Source organism: Aspergillus melleus (genome assembly GCF_016097325.1).
Source record: "Aspergillus melleus strain CBS 546.65 chromosome Unknown contig5, whole genome shotgun sequence".
Classification (NCBI taxonomy): Eukaryota; Fungi; Ascomycota; class Eurotiomycetes; order Eurotiales; family Aspergillaceae; genus Aspergillus; species Aspergillus melleus.
The window spans coordinates 1,466,071-1,483,321 of NW_025763374.1; the positions used below are offsets into that span (position 1 = coordinate 1,466,071).

At 52.1% G+C, this 17,251-nt stretch overlaps 6 protein-coding genes across 6 annotated transcripts; 2 read left to right on the top strand and 4 right to left on the bottom strand.

The window, feature by feature from the left end:
- Positions 1–430: 430 nt before the first annotated feature.
- On the bottom strand, positions 431–5,838 carry LDX57_008940 (uncharacterized protein; the record flags this gene model as incomplete). Its single annotated transcript, XM_046090661.1, has 4 exons — positions 431–480; positions 1,390–4,130; positions 4,191–5,324; positions 5,831–5,838. The coding sequence occupies 4 exons, from the start codon at positions 5,836–5,838 to the stop codon at positions 431–433; spliced, it is 3,933 nt and encodes a 1,310-aa protein (XP_045946636.1).
- Positions 5,839–7,890: 2,052 nt separating this feature from the next.
- LDX57_008941 (uncharacterized protein) lies at positions 7,891–8,546 on the bottom strand (the record flags this gene model as incomplete). Its single annotated transcript, XM_046090662.1, has 2 exons — positions 7,891–8,271; positions 8,454–8,546. The coding sequence occupies 2 exons, from the start codon at positions 8,544–8,546 to the stop codon at positions 7,891–7,893; spliced, it is 474 nt and encodes a 157-aa protein (XP_045946637.1).
- A 335-nt stretch (positions 8,547–8,881) lies between these two features.
- Positions 8,882–9,706, top strand: his3 (imidazoleglycerol-phosphate dehydratase HIS3; the record flags this gene model as incomplete). Its single annotated transcript, XM_046090663.1, has 2 exons — positions 8,882–9,200; positions 9,291–9,706. The coding sequence occupies 2 exons, from the start codon at positions 8,882–8,884 to the stop codon at positions 9,704–9,706; spliced, it is 735 nt and encodes a 244-aa protein (XP_045946638.1).
- Positions 9,707–10,171: 465 nt separating this feature from the next.
- LDX57_008943 (uncharacterized protein) lies at positions 10,172–10,947 on the bottom strand (the record flags this gene model as incomplete). The annotated part of the gene is made up of 2 exons (XM_046090664.1): positions 10,172–10,488; positions 10,614–10,947. 2 exons carry the CDS (start codon positions 10,945–10,947, stop codon positions 10,172–10,174), a joined length of 651 nt encoding a protein of 216 aa, XP_045946639.1.
- Positions 10,948–12,485: 1,538 nt separating this feature from the next.
- LDX57_008944 (glycosyltransferase family 32 protein) lies at positions 12,486–13,694 on the bottom strand (the record flags this gene model as incomplete). Its single annotated transcript, XM_046090665.1, has 3 exons — positions 12,486–13,127; positions 13,199–13,354; positions 13,416–13,694. The coding sequence occupies 3 exons, from the start codon at positions 13,692–13,694 to the stop codon at positions 12,486–12,488; spliced, it is 1,077 nt and encodes a 358-aa protein (XP_045946640.1).
- A 3,091-nt stretch (positions 13,695–16,785) lies between these two features.
- Positions 16,786–17,220, top strand: LDX57_008945 (uncharacterized protein; the record flags this gene model as incomplete). The annotated part of the gene is made up of 1 exon (XM_046090666.1): positions 16,786–17,220. The coding sequence occupies one exon, from the start codon at positions 16,786–16,788 to the stop codon at positions 17,218–17,220; it is 435 nt and encodes a 144-aa protein (XP_045946641.1).
- Between the last annotated feature and the right edge of the window lie 31 nt (positions 17,221–17,251).

The window sequence follows — 17,251 nt, forward strand, 5'->3', positions numbered from 1 at the left end:
AAAGAGGAAGAGAGAAAGAAAGAAAGCGTGAGTGGTTACTTTTTTTCTGTTCTTTCCATTTCACTTCCTTTTTCTTTTGGGGTGGAGGTGTGTGGGTGTGTGCATGGCATGGCATACATGAATACATAATATCTATAGATAGAGATCCTCCTTGGATCTATTCTTCTCATGTACTATATTACAATTATTGTTTTGATATATCTTGGCAACCTGGGACCCAGTGATCGGAGCTGCTGTTCGGTTCAGTTATTATTATCATCATCATCATCATCGTTATTGTGAGTCATGTATTTTGTGCAGCGATAGGGAAAACGGTTCGGAGCTGGACATTATACAATCGAATATACATAGTTAATAGAAAGCATTGATTTCCTTATTCCATAACTGAATCCTTTTTGATCATCCCAGTTAATCGAATACAATATACGCTTCAAGCAAATTGGTAGACAGTCAAGATACAGACAGACAAGTCATAGAGTTCTATACCATTAACAATTAAGACATTGAAATGAGATAAGTAAGAGACAGCCTTTCCCAGGAAATCGACCACGTAGAGTAGTAAGTAGTAATGTTTCACAAGTCACACAAGAAAACCAGCCAGCCAGAGGCACATACATAAAATTTCAAAGTACAAACCCGATAAATCTTTTTACAGATGCTCGCAAACAAAAAGGCAATTAACTCCAGCCAGAGGATTTGATAGGAAAGGAAAGGTAGGCCAGGAAGGAGGGGGTTGGTCAATGACTCGATTCCTTTTAAATTTCTCCCCAAAATAAAACCCATCCATTCACACAGACACAGAAAAAAGGAGAAGACGCTGCCAGTTCGAGATAAAAAAAAGTCCATGCGCCAAACCAAATCACACAAAATCCCAAACACCAGATAAATCTCCTGCTCCTGGAATGATCGAATAATTGCTGATTGAAATTGCCTTTCCCGAGGCAAAATGATGAAATGGGAACCGGAAAGATGGAGGGAAAAAAATACAAAGCAGATGAGGTATTTGACAGGCTTCGACCCAAAAGAGATATGTAAACGCCATTTGGTTGAGATGAAGAAGGTTCACACCAATGAGAACCAAGAAGGAGAGGTAGGTGGTTGGTATCTGAGAAGGAAATAAGGTAGGGAATGTCAACACTCAAAATGAGAATGCTTTTTCTTGTTGCTTGAACAAAAGAAGGTGGATATCATGGACTTTCCGCGGAGGAAATGAAACAATCTAAAATGAGAGGAAAGACGTCTGTTCGACTAGCGAAGTGGAGTTTCGATGATAGTAGTCGTTATACAAATTCATGAATCGTTGGTTAGGAGCGAACACCCCTGGGTTTGAATTGAGCCAGGGGACGACCCATGGGTTCAAGGTCGAGGGGGGAGAAAGGGATGGCTAACGAAAGTCGCCTAGATCGAGATGTGGTGGCACCCATTCCAGCTTTGGAGGTCGGTCATTCGAGACACACACAGCACCGGAGTTCATTTTCTCCATCCTGCGGCGCTCCTTCGACGCGCCTCCGGACAGAAAGCCCCGTAGAGCTGATGACGCCGTTCCGTAGGCACTCCGGGAACTTGTGGCAGTGCCGGCACTGGTAGATGCGGTGCTGGAGCTGCGAGCGCTGCGGACGCTGCTAGATTTGTTGACGATGGACGGGATGGCGGGGACAGGCACGGCCAGGCGCGAGGAGCCAGTCCCCGAACCTGCATACTCCGGGTGCAAGATCTGTGGCCCCGGGGCATATTCAGGGAAGGAGAAAGGTGCCGTCTGCGGTCGCTTCTGGAGTTCGGCTTCCAGGTTGCTGTCCGAATCAAGACACTGGAAGATCTCCAAGTGGTTGGTGGGAGGCGTCTCGGTAGGACTCAGGTCGGGTGACGGCTGCGAGTTGGTGTTCAGGGGCGAGGGTTTCCTCGTCGAGGAGACCTCATTGGTAGACACGGCGACCTCGAGTTTGAGGTTGTCCAGCATCGTCCCAAGACTCGTGGCGGTGGCAGGGCGTCCATCGCTGGAAGCATCATCCACACTAGGGGGTGCCAGAGTACCATCGTCTATGCCGTGGGCCAGGTTGTAGTTTCGGAACAGATAGCGACGAAGACGACCCACCTCGAGATCCCACTTCTTGCCCAGTGATTCCAGGATGACCTCGATGTCATGAGTCAACAACGGCGAGGTCTCGGCGGACGAAGCAAGGTTCGAGGGCACCGAGACCCCGGATCGAAGCTGACCAGGTTTGTTCGACTTATGCCCGCTTTTCACATTCATTGCCGCGTGCAACGAGCGGCGAAGGGAACTCGAGGTGGATCCTTGTTGAACACTCAAGTCCCGCTTCACGCTTTCTATCTCGCGGCGCACCTTGTCAAGGGACCTGGTGCGGTCGCGATCCATGTACGAGAGACTCAAAAGGGACTTGTTGCGCTGGAGACCGTTGATCAGCACCGTGAACGACTGGAGGTTGATGTCATTATTTTCACAATGAACCTCCCGGAGGCAGGTGTTCTCCTCCAGCACGGATGCCAGGGTGTTCGCACCCTGCAACCCCAGTTTCTGGTGCTCGATTTTGAGTACCTTCAGCGACTTGTTCTTCTTCAGACCAGTCAGTGCCAGGTTGAGACCAATGCCAAATCGCGCGACGTCCAAGTGTGCGCTCTCTCCGCTGATGTCCAGGTCCTCCAGCGTGTCGTTCTCTTCGAACATCAGCTGCAGCGATTTGCAGGTCTCGGGGCCGGCATCATACGGAAGAGACGCCTTCGAGATGTCGAGGTACTTTAGTGTTCGGTTCTTCCGCAACGCTTCCGCGAGGTCCTGAAATTGCTCTTCCTTTTTGAAATCGATCATCCGCATCGACAGATGCGATGGTGTGTTGTTTCGGGCAATGGCGCTGAAAAGATAGGAGCAGCCCTGGTCTAGTCGGTTCTCATTCACGTGGAGGTGAATGTTACGCGATTTCTCCAAGGCCGCGATCGAGTGGAGGAAAATGGCGACGTCTTGACCGGTCAGCCCACACTGGTCGAGCTTCAGAACGCGGAGGTTTCGAGACCGATCGCTGGCCAGGTAGGTGGCAATCGAGTCGACGGTCTCTCTGTTCACTGCGGTCCGGCTCAACGAGAGTTCTTCCAGTCGCCAGTTGAACAAGGTCTCTGCGGTGATCAAGGGCTCCGGGCCCGACATCCTGGAAATTCGGGACAAGTCAAGTCTACGGATCTGGCCGAAGTATCCCAGGTACTGCTGAAGAAGATCCGGGTTCAACCGTCCCTGGATGCCGGAAATGTTGACCGCCTCCAGCGTCGATGCCTGACTGATGGTGGTGGAAAGGAGCAAGTCGAGATCGTGAACGGACAAACCGCAATTGCCAACTTCCAACGCCCGGAGATGGCTCCCTCGTTGGGAGGCCGCATCGACCAGGTAGTCGAGGTCAGAATCTCCCAATTTGATGCCGTTGAGAACGATCCAGTCCACACTCGTCAATTCCCGGCGACAGATGGGGAAGATGGCCTCGGGGATGCCGCAACCGGGATCATGGCTTTCGCTGTCGGATTTGGGGGTACGGCTCAGCGTGTAGGAAAAGTCGAGGCGCCGAAGCCATTTGCTCTTGAGAGTCAGGGCTCGAACTTCCTGCGATAGGACGGACAAGTTTTCCTGGCCGGTGATGTGAATCGGGGCGCCGGCGCGACTGAGAAGCATATCCGTGTCGAATCCGTGCAAATCGTGAACGCCTTGAAGCGCGTCCAAGCAAACGCCGCTGAACGAAATGGTCCGGAACGATTCGTTGTATCGGAGGGCGCGCATCACTGCGATGAGTTCGAGAGCGGAGTATTTCTGGCGGCGCGACGTTGCCGGGGGGAGAAGTCGGAAGCAGGGGGCATCCTCGCATTGCACATCGATCGTGTATCGGATGTTGGAAGTGTCGATATCGAAGCTGGCCGAATAGGCAACGAGGGTTCGATCAAAACAACCGTAATCCTCTTCTAAGTCCACCGGTGGGAAGTTGCAATCGTTGTCAAAGTCGCGGGGGACGATGAAATCGTAGGGTTGTCTGATCCAAAGAGGTCGCAGGAATTCCGTCTGCTGCCTTATCCAGAAGGCAATCTCGAGGGAATGCACAGATGCTAGAAAGACCGAAAACGATTTGCGCAGAGGGACTCTGTTACGAACGGTTAGCCACCTGGGCAGGTAGGGGAAGCAAGATCAGAGAGCCAAATACCGGAACGTCAGATGCAGGCTATCGTCTCCCCATTCCATGGACAAGCAAGTAAGGTTCATCAGGCCGAAGGACGTTGCGGTGTCGAGATCGGTTAATGAGACCACCGAATTGCGATTGTTGACCTTATGTAGCGGAATGAGATGAAGCTTGTGGGAGCCCAGCGCGAGGTAGCAGCCAGTGGGGGAGAGCTTGGTGAGGTCTTCCGACGAAGCCCGCGTCGGGGATTTGCTCGAGGCCATCTGAATGACGCGGAACATGCGAAACGTTTCGGGATCGTAGTCTCGTTCGTAGTCCAGCATCCTGACGACGCACTCCACCGACCTCCGATCGAAGGGCAAAGGATCGGCCTGTCGGATCAGCTCCGCCGCAGAACGGATTCCCACCATCCATAAGCTCAGCTCCTGGAAGTCGGGTGTCTGCATCTGGATAAAGGTGGTCTTGTAGGTGCGTTCGTCTAGATAGGCAACCTCCACCGTCGACGAGGGCCGGCCATCGTCCAACATGTAAACGGCAATGATGCTGTTGAGCGGGATGCCGGCGGAGGCGTCTGTCGGGGCGGAAAGCGGATCCTGCAGCGAACTAATCGACGCGATGGATTGGCGATTTCCCGCCCCGCGGGCAAAGGATGGCGGGATCGAAGGGTACATATCGGCGGCTTTGGCCTGGTTCTTGAATCGAACGAGATGGGTGTCGGTCAGGACCAAGTACTGGCTTTTCTTCCTCCACATGCCGCCCGTTGTCTGGATCTCCCCGTGATGTAGAATGATGGATCCGATTCCCTGGCGCTGGTCGGCATCCTCGTCATCGACGGACGACCCCTTGGAGCGCCCTATCGAACGGTCGTCATCGTCGAGGGAGTGTAGCGACCGCAGGGACCCGAAGACCGATGCCCGTTTCTTCTGCATCGATTTGCGTCGAGGTCGAGCTTCCGGGGGTGGCATGGCCATGGAAGCCACGCAGGTGGATTCCGAGTCGGCGGTTCCGGGTCGGCGAAGGCCAGAATTCCTGGGCGGGCTAGCATTGCGGCCAAAGAAGCCGGAATTGCGCCGAGGCTTTTTCTTTAAAACATTGGCATCGTCCGACGGAGATCGATCATGGGCCGGCGGACCTGATAGAGACGAGGCCACCGAGGGACTGAACACGCTCAGGCTTTTTCTCCGCTCTTTCTTCCCCAGATTGTCGGCCATGACGGGGAGGGGAGGGAGGGCGGAGAATTGGGGGGAGAGGAGAAAGAGAGGATGCGAGTGTGAGAGCACGCGTTAGGGAGGGAGGAGGGAAAGACCGAGACCGTGACAAAGAAAGAAAAAGGAGAGAATAATTTACGAAGAAAAGACTATCAACAGAGAGAGGATACGGGGGAAAAGGGAAGACAAGGGAGAGTGGACGGGTATCAATCACATCGACGACCTCGGAGTCGCTTCTCACTAAAGGAGAGAGAAAAGAAAAGAGCGGCTGCCGTTAGCTATTATCACCATACGATAAGAGTGGAATGACATGCTGCGAGACAAGTCAAGGAGATCGGGAACCATAAGTGCTGACTAGCGAGCTAGCCAGGTGGAGCCAGGATGAAAGTAAACAAATAAGAGGCGACAGGGAAGAGGGGGGTAAGAAGGAAAGTGGAACATACAGCAATTCGTTACGATGCCATGAGAAGCAACTGAGCTGGCAGAGAGAGAGAGAGAGAGAGAGAGAGAGAGAGAGAGAGAGAGAGAGTGACGAGGGTGAGAGAGAGGGAGAAGGAAAGAGATTGCTCGCGCAATACGGACAGTGCGTAGAGGCAGCGATAGCGAGGGAAACAAGAATTAAAAATTAAAAATTAAAAAAAAAAAAAGCGTCGTCGGTGGTTATATTAAAGAAAGTGGAGATGGGGAGAAAAAAAAGAAAAAAAAAAAGTGCTCAGGAGGGACCGTAGGGGGGGCAAAGGAATCTCGCTTTAGGAGGCAACGCAAACCTAAGTAAGACAAGAGTCAAATCAAAAAAGAAATTAAAAGCTCCAGCTCATCCAGACAAACACAGACACACCTACCACTAACCAGCATCCACCTCCACCTGTCCACCAGCCGAACGTGGAGGAATTCAACAATGCAATTGTGGGATCGCGAGCGCTCACGAAGCGCCCGGAAGAGGAAAGGATGAGGCCGAACGCAGACCGAACAAGGGACGGGTCAAGGTCAAGCAGCAACCCAAGGGACCGAAACGGAAGGCCGCGAGTTCCTGGCGAGAATCCGGAGAAATGAGATCAGACAGTTGCAGATCGGGGGGAATTCTCATTCGACCAGAAAACACAAGCAACCAAGGGACGGAGCAGGAGAGGTGGGGGGGAGATGATGTCAGGCCGGACTTGGGTTGTTGTTGGCTGCAAACGACATGGATATTGGGGAAGTGACCGATGAACAAATGAACACTGGTCAAGGATCAATGGATGATCAATGGTTGACGATGACGATGATGATGCTAATGATGATGAAGAATTGACACTGATCTACAGAGGAAGGAAGAGGAGAGACTGAGAGAGCAGCAAGAGAGAGGAAGACAAAGACGGAGCGGCAAGTGGGAACTTCTGCCGCCCGCGGAACCTTGGGACTTTTGGGGACTTTGACAACCCTTCAATATTATTGTCGATGATTCCATATTCAATGTTCAACCATCGCGGATCATGCTCGTTGCCTCCTGTTTCATCGTCTTCACCAGAATGATCGCCTCCGCTTGAAACGTTCAATCTCGCCCTGAGTACGAAGTACGGAGTCTCGACTAGTACTGAATAAGAATCCAGTCCAGAATCCTCAATCCCGATTCCAGACGCCCTCGCGCTCCACTCGATCCCCGCCGAGAGCACCGCCTTCGTCCAGGGGGGAAATGGAATGGGAACTGGACCATGGCCGTCTCCGGACAATGCCAGACTGCAATTCTCAATATGACAGTTGCCAGAGATTCTGAGACCAATCACATCGCCAGTCGGATTTGCCTCATTCTGGATGAATCTCGGCGATGCCAACATGACGGAGTACTCAGTCATTATGCCATTGCTCATGTTTCTGAAGGCCGGTGGCAAAAAAAATAAAAATAAAAATAAAAATAAAATAAAACCTGGCCCATTCCTTCCCGAACGAACCTCGTCCTCCTCCGGTGCAAAACTAGTGCGGACTAGACTCTTTTCGAGAAGAGCAATTCCTCCTGATCGGGGATCCTCATCAAATTTCAGGATCTACGAAACGGGGGGAACTAAACTGGACTCGCCCTACCATCTCCACAAGTCGCTCGTTCGGGACGAGGCACGCCCTGTCGCCGTCGAGATTCTAGAATCTAGACAAGTACTTCATAGCTCGTCCGAGACCGGGTCGCGGCAATGAGATTATGATCCTAGACCTGGACCTGGACCTGAACCCTGGCGGACCACACCTCGTAGCATCGGGTCTCTGGTGGAGCGGGAGCTACGGGGGCCCTCCTATACCCGTGGCCCCGACGGTGGAATTCCTGGGCCAGATCGAGCCGTGAAACAAACTAAGCCTCGTCGTGGGTGGGAATTAGGAGATGGGAAATGGGACAGAATACCAACGGAGGAAGAGGAATAAAAACAAACACAAATTTCATCGCCGAATGGCTTTTCCCTGCGATTTCAAAGAGGTATTCAACGGGATAAAAAAAAAGAATTCGAACTCTACTCATACATACCAGACCCGGTTGTTGTTGGACTTTATTTCTATTCCTTATAGAGCGATGCTCTCTCCGCCTGTACTCGTTCCGCTCGCTTGACCTTGCGGATGACATTAATGTACTCGCTGACTCGTCTCTCGGCCCAGATACATCCCCCGAGAGTCATGGCAGCGATCTGCAGGAAGACCTTAAACTGCGGAGTCAGGCCCCGGTAGACCCGCGAGGCCGGGGACAGCCAGTCCGAGAAGCCCTCGAGCGGGCGGTGAAAGAGCCGATTCTGGAGAAACTCCTTGGAGAAGGGCGACGGTCTGGGGCTCGGATGATGCGATTGAGTTTGCGATGGCGCTGGTGGCGTCGCAGAGGGAGAGAACTTGAAGGGATGAGGGAGGATCATAATCATGTGGGCGAGGATCGAAACGGAGCCAAACTGATGTCACAATTGCCTCGTCAGTTCCGGCTCTTCGATTGGGAAAGATCGTTGATGTGATGGATGAAGTATGACGTGGAATGAAGAAAAAAGGGGAGAGGATCTGACAGGAGTTGACAAGACAATGGAAGTCCAAGTCCTGTCAATCATGTCCTGGACGATGATCGCAAGGAACGACGTACCCGAAAAGCGCCCGTCAGAAAGCCGCGCACCGCCTCGGAGGTGATCTCCTCAGGGGGCTCGATGTCCCCTTTTTGACTGGATGGGGGAGGCATAGTCGCACAAGTATCGATTATCAGGTGTCGAGTAATGAGTATCGAAGGAGACGAAGTGAAAGAAGAAGAAAACATCCAACGAAGCGAATGACGCAAATTGGCCGAGCCGGATCAACTCACCTCCGAAGTCCGGCTGAAGAGGAAAAAGAAGTCGAATCACACTTCGCTCATTACTGTTCTAAGTCCCTAGTCCCTACTCACGAATTACTATTCCTACGGAGCATTCGCATCGGGATTCCTCTCACCTGCTCATCCCCCGTCAATTGCCCCTCAACCTCACCCCGGAATTGAACTTTCACACCACCACCCCTCATCCTTTCTTCGTCATCCTCACAATGCCCCTCGCCCAGCGAACAGCGACGATCTCGCGCGTCACCAACGAGACCAAGATCCAAGTCTCTCTCTCCCTAGACGGAGGCGTGCTCCCTCCCTACGACGCCACCGAACATTTCCCCGCGCCCGAAGACCCCAAGGAAGCCGAGGCCGCGAAGCACGGCATCGTGCCTCCCAAGGATGCGGGGCATGCCACCCAGTTCACCGCCACGCAGCAGATCACCGTGAGCACGGGGATCGGGTTCCTGGACCACATGCTGCATGCGCTGGCGAAGCACTCGGGGATGAGTTTGGCCGTGCGGGCGAAGGGCGATTTGTACAGTGCGTAGAAGACATCAAACATACCCACCACAAGAACAATTATGTCGGTTCCGGATTAGCTGACCATTTTTCTCCCGGTTTTCCCCGCAGTTGACGACCACCACACCACCGAAGACACATTCCTCGCCGTCGGCGAAGCCTTCACGAAAGCGCTCGGCGCGCGGCAATCGCTCGCCCGGTTCGGACGCGGCGACGCGCCCCTCGACGAGGCGCTGTCATGGGCGGTGATCGACCTCTCGAGCCGGCCCTGGGCCGTGATCAACCTGGGCTTCCGGCGCGAGAAGATCGGAGACCTCAGCACGGAGATGATCACCCACGGTCTGCAGAGTTTCGCGCAGGCGGCCGGCGTCACGCTGCATGTGGGCTGCACGTACGGCGACAACGACCACCACCGCGCCGAGAGTGCCTTCAAGGCTCTGGCGGTGGCGATCCGCACGGCATGTGCCCGACGTGTCGCCGGTGAGGTTGGAGCGGGCGATGTGGTCAGCACCAAGGGGGTGTTGTAAACTACTCCGTAAACCAAGCCAACGGAACGGTTACACCGGTTAGCGCAAGGAGGAGGGATAAAGGCTCGCTAGCTCGGTCAGCAGCAAGCAATGCGAAACTAAAACCGGGGCCAAAAAGTGAAGGATAGCCCTTCTGTCTTTCTCCGCGGCCCCCTTCTATAATGTTGTCTTACTATATCCAAGAAAAGAGGAAACGAAGTTACGATGATGCAGGGTTATCGCTTTGAACCCCAGAAAAAAACCAAAATGGATAGACTTGAATTCGAAAGAGAGATCAATTTACATTTCACATACTCCCTTCCCTTCCGTTCGCTTTGATTTTCCCATCCGCCGGAAGGAAAGTCGCAACTCAACCAACCAAGCAATCAATGAATTAACCAAGAAGAAGATGAAGAAGATGAAGAAGATAATACACATCAAAACCAGTCAAGAAGAGAAACCCCCGCACTCTAACCCTTCATCAACCTAAGCATTCTGAACCCCCAACGCCTCGACCGCGCGCTGCCAATAAGCCTGACGATCCCCGCTGGCTTCAGTACCCACACAGCCACTGATGAAGCTAGCCCAGCCGTCCACCGACCCGGACTGCAGCTGAGTGCGCACGTCCGGAGTGCACTGGGAGGTGAGGAACCAGGCGCCGGAACCGAAGTCCTTAGCCTCGTCTTCCAGCAGAAGGTCAAGGAGTCCGGCGGGGTCAGCGGCGAGGGACACGGCCTGGTCGGCGATGCCGGAGAGGGAGGCGGCGTATTGGGCGTTGAAGGCGGGGGATTGCATGTTGCGGGCTGGTGTGGCGGTATGGGTTAGTGACTGCTTGCTGTACTGTACTGTGGTGTACTGTACAGAGGAGAAGGAAGGGAGGGAGGGAGGCAAAGGGGCTATGTGTAAAGGAAACAACAGGTGCACATACTGCCTTGTCCTGGGACACCGGGATAGTGGTTGCGGTTGTACTTGAAGTCACCACTCTCAAAGGCCATCAGGCCGATGACGGCGGCCTGCTCGGCAGGGGAAGTGACCTCGTAGGTCTCGAAGGATTTGGCGATGTTCAGGGCCGCCTGCTCTGAGGTGGCGCACTCGTCAGGGTTGGGGGCACCGTCGCAGGTGTTGGAGGTGGGCGCGATGGCCTCGATCTGCTGGGCCGTGAGCTGGACATCGCGAGCCTCGAAGGTGGAAGCCGATGCGGTGCCAGCCAGCAAGGACACGGAGAGCGCCACCAGGGCGTTGGTGATTTGGCTAGATCTCATTTTGAAGGAGAGGGGATGTGTAATAAGAGATAAAGAGGGAAAGAAAGAGGGTATTTGTGGGTATGAATGTGTGTGTGTGTGTAGAGTGGAGGGATTGACTAGTAGTTCCAGCTACTGCAACTTGTGTAACTTGTGAGTATTTTTTTTCTTTGTTTCTGATCAATCACAAGTACTCAGGAAGAAGAAAGAATGTCTTGAATGTCTTCTCTTTCGACGGTCTCCAGCAACCGGGGAATCCCTTTTATATCCATTCCCCTTCACATACTTGGGGGCGGAAGAAAGAATGCAACGCCATCGCAGTGGGCAAGTCGACTGAAAAGCAGCACACAATCAAGGACCAACAAGGTCTGAATCGAACCAAATGGAGCCATACTCCGTACGACCCCATCGTAGAGAGCCAAAAGAGGGCAATGGATATACTTGCCTGTCAGACCAACAGTGCTTGTTTCGCCCTCCCAGATGATCATTGGCCCCGGCGGAGCCGACTAGCATGCGACTTAAACCAGGCGTGAGTGCAGTCATTGGGCCAAATCTCGCCATGTCTCTAGTCGATGGAACCCTACCTTACTGCAATCAGCCTAGACGCTGGCTCATCTCGAACGGAGAGCTAACGGAGCTGTCCAGCACACAAATCACGCAGGCCCAACCTGTTGGTCGACTTGCCCCTTAATCTCTGAGGGTCTCTTTCTCAACCCATTCTGAAGAATCTCTGCAGGACAAGCCTCGATCCTGCAGAGATGAATTCCATGAAAGGCCCCATTTCTAAACGCACCGAACACCCCCACTCATCAAAGGCCAACTCTCAGTCGTGCCAGGTTTTGGTGATTGGACTCTGTTCGCTCCGCTAAACTGCTCTCGCCTCTTGCGTAGCATCCTGTCTATCTTTAGCCTTGACACCCGAGTCATATGGGGTTTGTGGGTTACATGATTCTACCCTGGTCATTTCGTTGGCACAAAGTAATGATTATTATTTTCATTCCGCGAGTCCAGCTGGCTCTCGGCGTCTGGGGCTGGAACGGCCGCAAGGTATCCATCCGTCTACCCAATCTGATCACAAGTCTATGTATGTATGAAAAAGAAGAAGGAGGCAAAAGGACAGAAGACAAGAACAGGTGGGGGATAAAAAAGTAGTAGGTTCAAATGACAAGGGAGAAAGGAACAGTCAGGCCAAAAAAAAGTTAAAAGGGTTGTAAATGGAAAAGTGAAAAGAGACAAGATTGGAAAAGTGCTGCTTGGCATGGCAGGCCACTCCCCATACAGATCGAAGGTATTTTGTCAACAACATGCTCAAAGCAACCAGTTGCTCCCAAGAAGCGCTGCGGTCAAAATCGGGTTCCCAAAAAACTCCTTACATGCACACCAGATTGAAACAGAATCGCGGGACAGTCCCACATGGGATGTCGGAGGAAAACAAGCAGGCAAAAAGATTGGTGTAAAGTCGTCTCAAGAAGGCATGCCGACGCCAAAAGAAAATTTTCAAAGCAAACGGGAAAAGAAGAAATACACACAAGTACAATGAGCACGGCGATGGACTCCGCTTAGTCACGTCGGCTGTAAAGTTCGTAAGATGTTTCGATGGGGCCCGCTTCTTCGTCTTCTTTGAAGCTAACCCGGCGGAGCAAGGGGGGCATGGCACGTCGAGACCGGCGCGAAGGGGACGAGAGGCCGGGAACCGTGAGGAAGGCCGGCAATTTCGAGTATCGGTAGCGATACTTGGAGCTCAAGAGCAGCATTCGCCCGTAGCTCCACCAAAGGCAAAATCCCACGGCGCCGGCGAGAAAGAAGCCGCAGAAGGTGAGGAAGACCCAGTGTTGTCCCATCCAGAAGATCAAACGAGCATCCTTGCCATGCCAGCTGTTGCCAACGTGGTGGGTAAAGAAGCTCCACGAGTACTTGTTGTATTCTTCCTGCATGAGAATCCGGACCCGGGAAGCTTCGCTCGGCATTTCCTGCATGTATTCCTTCCAGATCACCGAGAGGAACAGAGGGCCGGTCGAGTACATGACTGTGATATAGGGCAACAACCAGCTGCGGTCGTAGGACTGCAGTAATTCGATCACTCGTAGGAAGAACGGGTGCTGCGGGACAGATCCCATAGCATCGTTTGAGATGCCCGTCGGCACGGTACGACGCACCCAGGCGGGATATGCGAGCAAAGGGTCAAGGCGACGGTTACAGCCCTGATGATGTTAAGTCAGCGACTATTGCGCGCGGAAAGTTAAAAGCAGGACAAGAGACGGGGGAAGCATACGTCGTCGAGATCGATGTAAGTTCCGCCATAATGCGCCAACACAAAGTAACGGATGGAATCCGCGCGCTGGATCGGGTATTTGTAGCCGTCAAAAGTATCGAGGAACCACGGGTACTCGTTAGCGATAAATTCACGAGACTTCTCGTTCGTCCAGAGCTAGAAAGAAACCACGCGTTAGTCGGAGCGGTTTTAGCAAGAAAGGGGTTAGTCCACATACAATGTATTCGTAGTCCGGGTGCAGGTCGATGCAGCTCTGTTGGGCCTCCCTCCACACTTCGGGAATAGTCTCGTTCTTGTAGGTTTGGTGGATAATTTTGGGAATGACCTGCGGTCGCTGTTCGATCAGACTGGAATTCGGCGAAGGAAGCTCCGCGCGGTGGATGGCATCGGCCGAGGCATCTTCCACGAGCAAAGATAACAGGGTGAAGACGCTGCGGACTAGGAATGACAGGATAAGGAGGTTGACGAGAAGGAAGATTAAGACGCCTCTCCGCATCGTGAGAGATATTGTCGAAGGTCGAGTTCTGTTTCAAGTGGTATGGCAATGGAAAGAATTGGGAATGGTGAACCAATGTTGGTTTTGAACACAGATTGGCGCAATTGAAGCTCGTTGATCTGGCGCAAGTGAGGCGCAACAGATGCGGTGGAACTGCGATTTCCGCTGGACAATACGCGGAAAAAGAAGCCTATTTGCGGCGAGTCTTCCAAGCACGGGGCTAGGATCTGGCGCGACAACGGAACAGATGTCCAGGGAGATAGAGTTCAGTAAGATAGGGTCGCAGTCAATCTTGTGTCAATTGTCCTTTTTTCTTTTTCTTTTCTTTTCTCTCTTTCAGTTTTTCCCCTGACTTTTGTTTCTGGGGTAATGAATCCGCACTGGAGCCCTAAGAAAGCAAGCGGGACTCGAGTAGGTAGCAGAACAAGGAAAGGACAGGCGTCAAAAGGTTCCGACCAAAGCAGCACGAGATGACAATGGATAATAATTTAAGGAATGGACACAACCCTCAAGGATGAGAAAGGGAGGGCGGGGGATATGGGGCGATGAAGAGTCGAGGCGAATGATAATTAAAAGCGACTAGAGAGAAAAAATAGTAATAGCAATTGACGAAAAAGGAATGAAGAGGGTTAGGCGACGTTTTAATCGAAAAGAAAAAAAGAATTAATCAATGGGGGAAATAGTAAAATTAAAAAAAAAAAAAAAAAAAAAAAAAGAGGAGGCAAGAGGGAGCTGTCGAGGCGAAGAGAGACGGAGGCGCGAGAGAAAGGGACAGGTAGGAACTAAGAAGGAACGAACGACGCCTTAGCAACCAAGCAAAGGCATCAACCAAAAAGGAGCGGCGGAGATCAGTTGGGGGGGAAGGAAAGTAAAGTTGAGAGAGTGAAAGAACAATAGGAGGTGCAAGAAACACAAAAAGAAAAAAAATAATGAAATCGATTAAAAAAAAAAAAGTGTATGGAGAAAAGGAAGGAGAAAGGTAGGAGAAACAAAAAGCAGAAGGCGGCGGAGCGTCAACAACGGTCCATGGTTTAGACGGGCGACCCGTCACAGGCCAAAGCGATGCAAACTAAAGACAAAGGGCCAAAGGGGAAGGGGAAAGGAAGAAGGGGGGGCGCCTGGAGAGTGGAGTTGGAGAGGGGGGGGGAAGACCGAGGCGCCGTCGTGGGTCCAGGACAGGACATGTTTGGACTTTGGAGAAGGTTTAGACCGGAGCCAAGGCTAAGCCTCCGCCACTACGACAGCCAGTCACTGGGCCGCTGTAGCTTATTAGCCGAGCCCCCGCTAAACCTCCTTGGGCCTGGCTTGTCGCATTCCATCCGATTAATTGATTCGAGGTGTGTCCGTGGACTACGGTGTACACCAAAGTAAAGTGGTGTGGTGATCTCACCTGATCGCTGACATCTCACACGATTCGAGCCGTGTACTTTGTAGGTAAGTACTAAGTAATACGCCATGATGCTCGACTTGGCGGTTGATTATTCCAGCCTCTCCCTGTGGCGCTTTCCATCTCCGCTGATCCAGGAAAGGATAAGCGTGATTGGCACTGGTAGCGTGGGGCCAAGGTTTAAAAAAAATTGAAATAAATAATAATATTTAATAATAATTTCCCCCCCATCCCCCCTAAAAAGGTCCCGGGCTAAGAAGAAAACAGATAAAAAGTGGCTACCGATCCATACCGTAGAGGGGAGATTACGCAGTTCGACTTCGACGTCCCCTCTACCTCGCGATCTCTACCAATTATGGCGGTTTGGTACTCATCCACGGGCGTGGGTAGAAGATCCATGTTCTCATCGTGCTCACAGTGCTCTGGTTTTGGTGTTGCCTGATTGGAATTGCATCGGCCGATGTCATCGCCTTCCGCTATATGCTATGTACTGTATGGAGTATGTACTGAGGTATGTAGTCTGCACTTCAGTGCGTTCGGAGAGTATGTGGTTGAAGATGATCGGTCGTTTCGATAATTGGAATTGTTGGGAATAACTAGCTTAATCTTAATATCACCCCTGAGGAATCTCAATCAACAAACTACTGAGTACAGTAGAACTAGTAGTACTACCACTACTTTAGTATCTGCTAATTAGGAACGGGGGGGTTTTAGTTCCGACCCCAGGGCCGTTTTGAGGTTGACACTCGACGCTTTATTGGACCGCTCGTATTTTGGGCCCGTACCAAGAAACACTCACTTTCTTGAGCGTGTCGCTGGCACTGCTCGTAATCGTACAGAGTAAGGTCCCCCATACTTGGTTGAAACATGAAACGGACAAGGAGTCGCCTTCGAAGTTTCTGGACCGCCTGGAATTCACCGGTCGCGGGATGTAGAGGTCCACGGGTGCTGCAAGTACAGTACTTTTATCATTCCGTAGTGATAATAAAAAGCAATAATAAAATTGTCGTAGTAAGAAAATTAATTTCTGTGTAAATGGTATCACCGCCAGAGACAGCAGTGAAACACTGAAAGCCCTTCATTCATGCCAATCCTTGGCCGTGGCCGAGTTGCTCGGCGCGCAGTTGATTGCCTCAGGCAGAAAACACCGAATACCGAAGCTACGGATGCTCTATCAGTGTATTCTGTGCACTCCGTTTACCTTTTACTTCCTACATCTACCCTCCGGTATCTCCAACCCTAGAGACACTGCCTGTTCTACTCCGTACGGGCAATTTGATCATCATACATGGTGTCGCATCGGAAATGAGGAGATCTGCCCCATTATGGCTTGGCTGGCTTTGCGAACTTTGGAGCTGCGACCACGGGCATGGGAAGCCAGAGCCAAGAGCCGCTGGCTTTTAAAAGTTGTCCCCAATGTAAGTTCAACCTGAACCGAGGATGCAGACTTGAATGACTTGGGTAGAGTGTAGATACGGGTACGACTTCCAGACGCTGTCACGGCGGGCTTCCGAACACCGATCGGGTCCGTTTTCTTCGGTTCTTTCTTTATCAGTCGGAACCGTTCCACGAGATATCAGATTGATGGGTTCGATGAATCCTCGACGTCCGAGGGGGAGTGGGCCGTGGGGGACAGCGTCAACGGGGCGTGATCATGTCTGAATCTGATGAAACAAAAATAACAATGGTGCTGACTGACGTTTCATGCATGTCTGGCAGTGTAACTGTGAGGGGAGGCCTAAAACAGGAAAGGACGAAGCCACACTGGGAGGGATTCTTTTTTTGGCCTCGCAAAGGGCAGGCAAAGAGGCAAAGACCAAGAAGGCCAGGCACATGGCGACCCACCACGGGGCTCCAATCACCGAGTGCCGACGATGGGGAACCCACCAGGATGGCTGTGCAAGTTATGCAGCTTCCATGCACGACTGCATGTCGCTTTCGCAACGCCCCACTCCTTCGTTTCTGAGGCAGCAGAATATCATTAAGATGTGGCCAGTGATGGCCGGTCCCCCAGCATCGGTACCTGCAATTATCCATCCGTACTACCTTACGTACTCGTCGTCTTCGCATCGAGCGCTTCCTTCCAGTGAACTATCCTGTCGGTCGGAGCGCTCAGATGATGATACTCGAAGTGGCTGAACTCCCGTTGACGTCAAACTGCCGCGTGTGA